General features: G+C 43.8%; 1 protein-coding gene and 1 long non-coding RNA gene across 4 annotated transcripts in view; one reads left to right on the top strand and one right to left on the bottom strand.

Annotated features, from left to right (window-relative positions):
- RFX5 (regulatory factor X5) overlaps positions 1 to 815 on the bottom strand; it is a 9,056-nt gene extending 8,241 nt beyond the window's left edge. For 2 of the 3 annotated variants that reach the window (XM_049616266.1, XM_049616269.1), the window contains exon 1: positions 662 to 815. In XM_049616266.1, the coding sequence (XP_049472223.1) occupies positions 662 to 795 (134 nt within the window). In that variant the 5' untranslated portion in view covers positions 796 to 815. Of the gene's footprint in view, positions 1 to 601 lie in introns of all 3 variants that reach the window. The other variant, XM_049616267.1, reaches the window with a different exon arrangement.
- Positions 445 to 6,588, top strand: part of LOC125912098 (uncharacterized) — a 20,850-nt gene continuing 14,706 nt past the window's right edge. Inside the window, exons 1-2 of the long non-coding RNA XR_007454613.1 lie at positions 445 to 639; positions 1,552 to 1,631. This is a non-coding gene — a long non-coding RNA (uncharacterized LOC125912098). The remainder of the gene's footprint in view (positions 640 to 1,551; positions 1,632 to 6,588) is intronic.

The following is a 6,588-nucleotide window of genomic DNA, read 5'->3' as shown; positions in this document are numbered from 1 at the left end:
CCACCTGGGCTGGGGGCAGGCTACCCCCCCCCCCCCCCCCCCCCCGCTTCCTGCAGTCTCCTGAGTGTGGAAAACTGTACAGGAAGAGATAGGCGGGTTGGGAATCCACGTTAGAAATGTCCATTTCTGCCTCTGGCCCCGTCCCGCCCTCACCCCCTTAAAAAACCAAAAACAAGAACCACCACAAAACAAAGTTCTCCGATTCTCCTCACGCCTGAATTTTCCTGGGAGGTCAGAAAGGATACGAACATACTCTGCCCTTGCAGGCTTGGAAAAAACTGGGCCCAAGTTCTCATTACTTAATCTCGCCACGGCTTCCCCCGCGGCTCCCCCTCCCCACGTCGCCGGTCCCTACGTCATCTCCCTCAACCTCCCATCCTGAGGCGCACCCCCACCTCCCTCCCTTCCCCCTGCATTCAATCCCGCGTTGCTGCAAGGTGGGAGGCTTTAGAGGGGCGAACTCCTGGGCTGGGAGTAGGAAACCCGGTTGGGGGAATGGGGTCCCGGATTCGGGGCACGTGCACATGGGCGAAGGAGCTGTTGAAAATACGGTCACAATCTTTTTCTGCTCTCCTCCCAACTCATACTGCCCCCTCCCTACCTTTGAACAGTCGCCTTCCAACACAAGCAACAATAAAGGTAAGGGAGAAAGAGAAACTACCTCGTAGCCACCTTCACTCCAGCCCAGCCCCACGGTCCTGGCCCAGCGGGCTCGTGCGTTGCTTTATTTTCTTTTTTCTGAGTGGCTGGAGCAGTCCCGATCTGCCTAGAGACTCGCGCGGCCTGTTCTCTCATTGGTCGTTGCGGCCACCCGGAGACAGAAGGCGCCGGGCTCGCACCGGCGGCAGCTAAAGTCTGCCTGGTAACAGATTCTGATTGGTCAATAGGGGAGGGAAAATCCAAAGTTGGTCTTATTTGAGTGAAGAGGGGGAAGTCCGGGTTAGGTTTCGGTTAAAACTGGGGTCGGTTGGGACTGCCGGTCCCGAGAGGTTCTTCTCTTAAAGGGACCGCAGGACGAAAGGCCGGGCGCTGGGCACCCTTTGGAGCTTTCTTTTCCTTTGCCCTCGTCTTCAGGGTTTCAGTTTTGCCTTCGGTTGTCAGAGCAACTGGAAGAAAAGAATCAGTGGCTGATAAAATAACTAGAAAATTATGGGTGGTAGTGATGGAGGTTCGCTGAAAGTTCACACCATCTCCTTTTGATGAAAAATAAGTTGAACACCCCACCCTCCGACCCCCGCCCTCAACACAGCCTACAGGCATTCACAGCAAATCTGCAAACACGGGCTCACGTTGCTCTCTGATGGAGGCCTCAAAGTCTCAGCAGCTGTACCACATTAAGTTAAAATGCCAAGCGTTTCTTGGTTTCCCGTGGGTATTTTATTTCCTTCCAAAGAGTTGCTAATGTATTAGCATACCCGTAGTTCACTCGGTGAACACTGGAATTTTGACTGACACCCCCAGGGGGTGCTGGATGCCCACATGAACTCTTGAAGAGAACATTGTGCTGAATAGGTCATGGGTTCTTAACCTTTCGGTTACGGCTTTGTTTAGATCGCGAGTCAAATGAAAGCAGTGGACCCTCTGCTATGAAAAATGCACGTGAGGACTAAGTTTTGCATCTAATTTCAAAGGTAAGGGACTGCAGGTTAACGATTTTTTGAATGGATGTATTTTGTTTGGCACAACAGATACGTTACACCTAAAACTGTATTTGGAGTCCTGACTTCTAATACATTCTCTAGTCTCATCATCAGTGTACTTTTGTAAGGAGGACAGCAATGATGCCTGATCTTGTCACCTTTGCCCTTTTTAGCCTCCATTTATCTACTACTAGCTTCTGTGGGTACTGGGAGAACCCAGGGAATTGCAGAGTTTGGGGGAATAAGGATATAGTGGCAAGACGGTTTTCTAATAACAGCAAAAATGTGTCTGATGTTTACTGTGTGCTAGACACCATACCAAATGCTAAACACCTCATTTAATGCTCCTGGCAGCTCTTTGAGGAAGGTACTTACCGCCTCCGTTTTCCAGGCAAAGAAACTGGGATTTGGAGAAGTGAAGGGACTTGTCCACAGTTACATATGTAGTTAAGTGCTGGAATCAGAATCCAAAGGCAAGCAGTCTGCCTTCAGAGCCCATTCTCTTGAACACTGTCCTAGGCCGTGTAGATACATATTCGTAGATATTCATATACAAATATGGATATAGACTGATGGAAAGGTACCCCCAAACACCACCGTTTGGTATGAAGGGAAATATAGAGCACTTGATTGGAAAAAGAGTTTGGGGTAAATTATGCCAGCTTAGGAATTCGCAGGTGGTGGGGAATAAATGGAAATTTCAGGAAAGAGAGAAAAAGTATCATAGCTCTGTAAAGGAGATTATTTTGACAGCACTGTAGAAGGTGAGGTTGTGTAGGAGGAGAGACTTGAGATGGGGAAAAAAGGCAGGTATTCATTTATGCCAGGCATTGCGCTAAGGGCTAGGGATATAAAGCTGAATGAGGTATGATGTACCTTGTCCTGAGAAGTAACAATAAAAATTATCTGGTAAGCATCACCACAGTAATAGCAAGAATTTATATAGAGTTTAATATGTGCCGAGGATTCCTCTAAGGGCCTCCCGGATGTTGCCACTTTATCTCATAGCAACTCTAGCCGATAGGTACTGTGATTATCCCTATTTTACAGATGAGAAGACTGAGGCATTGAGAGGTTAATAATTTGCCCAATGTCACACAGTAAGTGAGAGAGCCAAGATCTGAACCTAGGCTATCTGGATTCAGAATTTGCTCTAAACACTATTGTACAATGCCTACTAATATTGGGAGTGAATTTGTTGAACATTAGAAAGCAAACCATAAAAGAAAAGATGGATAAATTTAGATACATTAATATTAAAAACTTAAATTTATTTTTAAAACCACTATGAAAAGTATATAAAATCAAGCCACACGTTGGGAGAAGATACTTTCAAGACATATAACTGACAAAGGATTATTATCTGGAATTTATAAAGGCCTTCTACAAATAAAAAGATAAATAGCCAAATCAAAAAATGGGCAGAGAAGATCAACAGGAATTTCATGAAAGAAGCAGAAATGGTTCATAGACATATGAAAAGTTGTTCACTATAGTAATCAAGAAATTCCAAATTAAAACCACGATAAGTTGCCATTTCATACCCACTAAATTGGCAACAATTCCAAAGTCTGGCAATGCTGAGAGCTGACATGGCTGTGGGCCCAGAGGCGCCCTCACCCACTGCTGGTGGGGACGTGGTTTGCTGTAATCATTTTGAAAGAGTTTGGAATTACTTGATAATGTCGAATATGGAAATATTTTATAATTCAACAATCCTACTCCTACAAACATGCCTTGAAAACAGAGGCAGTAGGATTTATAGTTTCACTGTTTGCATTAGCAAAACCTGGAACCCCAATGTCCATCAACAGTAGAGTGAAAAGTTGTGGTATATTCATATGATCGTATATTCATACGATAGGGCAGTGGGAATGAATGAGCCACAGCCACGTGCATCTACAAGGACGAATCTTTAGAAACAGTGAAAGAACTATAACATGGAAGAGAACATACAGCACGATGCAATTTGCAAAATTTGATGGCAGGCAAAACTGCATAATATATTGTTTATGGATAAATACATATGTGGTAAAGAGTAAGAGTAATAGAATTATTACCATAAAAGTAAAGATATAAGTTACCTTCAGTAAGCAAGGGAAAAGAGTTTTGGGAATGCTTCTTCAAGAGCCAATCGACAATGTCTTCCATAGGATCTAATTTAATTTGTTTGTTTTCCAAATAGATGGACAGTCTTTTCAAAATATTTATCATTTCCTTCTTCTTCTTCTTTTTTTTAAAGACTTAATTTTTTTAAGCAATCTCTATACCCAGTGTGGGACTCGGGCTCACAACCCAGAGATCAAGAGTTGTGTGCTCCACCAACTGACCCAGCCAGGCGCCCCTCATTTCCTTCTTGTTATAGCTTTCCTTTCATACTCTTATCAGGTGCTAAGTTCCCTTTTTTATGTTTATGTTTATTTTTATTTTATTTATTTATTTTTATCTTTGAGAGAGAGAGAGAGAGAGAGAGAGAGAGAGAGAACATGAGCTGGGAAGAGGGGCAGAGGAAGAGAGAGAGAATTTCAAGCAGGCTCCACTGGGATCATGACCTGAGCTAAAATCAAGAGTTGGACACTCAACCAATTGGGTCACCAGGTGCCTGCTAAGTTCCCTTTTATAGTTGGGTCTGTTTCTGGACCTTCTTCTTTTCTATTGACTCTATTTGTCTATTCCTCCACCCATAACACACTGGTTTTTTTCTTTGTTTGTTTTTAAGTAGACTTCACACCCAGCGTGAAGCCCAACGCAGGGCTTGAGCTCACAACCCTGAGATTAAGACCTGAGCTGAGATCAAGAGTCAGACACTCAACTGACTGAGCCCCCAGGTGCCCCAAATAATACACTGTTTTAATTAATGTAATTATGTAGTATGTTTTGCTATCTGATGCTGAACATTTTCCACTCTAAGTTTCATTAATTAAAATAGTTGTGTCTACATATGGAAGATTGTATTTTCCAAATGCGGCCACAACAGTATTGCTGGTTTCACAGACTATTCCAGGACCTTGCCACTTCCCCATCAAGAGATGGAATCTATTTCCTGTCTCCCTGAATCTGGGAAGGCCTTTGTGACTATCTCAGTGAATGGAATGCAGTGAAAGTGATGCTGTGTGACCTCTAAGTCTAGGTTAGAATAGCTGGTACAGTTTCCTCTTTGCTGTCTCTTGGGACACTCACCCTTGGGACCCAGCCACCATGTTGTGAGGAAGCCAAGCAGCCACATGGAAAGGCCATGTGTAGCTCATAACCCCAGCCAATGTCCTGGGTGACAGCCAGCATCAATCATTGGACATGGAGTGAGTGAGCCACTGGATGATTCTAGCCTCTAGTCTTTAAGCTGCTCCAGCTGACACTGAATGGAGTCCCCATAGAGACCTGTCCAAATTGCAAATTTGTGAGAAAAAGTAGTGTTGCCATTGCTTTAAGTCATTACTTGTTGGGGTGGTTTGTTACCCAGCGATAGATGACTGGAGCACTATGCCTTTATATTTCCCGCTTAGTTCTAGAAACAGCTTAGGAATTTCGTACATAACCCTCATCCCTCTAGGACAACACATTCTGGTAAGTATGCTCCATACCCATTTCATGTTCTTACAAACCCAGGTCCACCCAATCCAAGGTTTTTGTTCAATTTTTTTCCTAAAAATGGGGTATATAGGGACGCCTGGGTGGCTCAGTCGGTTAAGCATCCAGCTTCAGCTCAGGTTGTGATCTCACAGTTCATGAGTTTGAGCCCCACGTCGGACTCTGTGCTGACAGCATGGAGACTGGAGCCCACTTCGAGTTCTTTGTCTCCCTCTCTCTCTGCCCCTGCCTTGCCCCTGTTCTCTCTCTCTCTCTCTCTCTCTCAAAAATAAATAAACATTAAAAAACTTTTAATGGGGTTATACTATTCTCTTATATATATAACTCTGCAACTTAATTTGTTTACTTAACATAATGTTGTACATATTTCTCTAAGTCAGGTAGTGTTTAGAGCAGAGAGTTTGCTAGACCTCAAAAATCAGTAAGTCAGGAAAGAGACTCCCAGTAGGGTGCCAGAGAATGGCCAGGAGCAGATATTTAGAACATGCAGCCAGGCAATCAACTTTGGAAGATGCAAGAAGGAGGGTGATCCTCACTAAGATAAATTCAATTACCTGAGGTTGTCCTGAAAGACTTACCCAAATTACAATGGGTAGGAGGCCTAATCCGTCTAAAGGGACCAATGATGAGTGGACACCTTCCAGAACTCTGTCATACTCTTTGACATGGTGGCCTGGGACTACAGCTTTTCTGGGTATATCCTTGAGCTCAGCAAACTCTCTAGAACTTTCCAGATGGTATCATAAACCAACTTGTGGAGCTGACCATGGTGCTAGCAGGAGCCCCTAGATGATACATTGGACTCAAGACATGCTAAGCTCAGTTTTGGCATTCTTGCTCCCTTAGTCTGGTGTAGGGGCATGGGGTGGTATCTTTGTGAGTACAACAGAGAAAGGTCCTGTCAGGATGGGTACAGCAGGGATTAGGGAAGATTTGGGTCATATACTGCTGGTGACTGGGTCATCTGTGACAGGAAGTACAATCTTCTTTTTGGAGTTTCTGTTTTAGTGATATAGGATCAGAAGTACAGATCTAGGATCAGGATACAGGTGAATTTTTAAAAAGTTTTTATTATGAAAAATTTTCAAACATACAAAAGAAGAAGGAAGTATATAATCCCCTGCATACCTATACCTATCACCCTACTTTAAGAATTTTAACAAGAGGGGTGCTTGGGTGGCTCAGTTGGTTAAGCATTCGACTTTGGCTCAGGTCATGATCTCATGGTTTGTGAGCTTGAGCCCTGTGTGAGCCTGGAGTCTGCTTTGGATTCCGTGTCTCCCTCTCTCTCTGCCTCTCTCCCACTTGTGCTCTCTCTCAAAAATAAATAAATGTTAGAAAAAAATTTTAAAAAAGAATT

The sequence above is a fragment of the Panthera uncia genome (assembly GCF_023721935.1).
Source record: "Panthera uncia isolate 11264 chromosome C1 unlocalized genomic scaffold, Puncia_PCG_1.0 HiC_scaffold_4, whole genome shotgun sequence".
Lineage (NCBI taxonomy): Eukaryota > Metazoa > Chordata > Mammalia > Carnivora > Felidae > Panthera > Panthera uncia.
The sequence above is the reverse complement of the archived record's forward strand: the minus strand, read 5'-3'. Positions and strand labels throughout refer to the sequence as shown.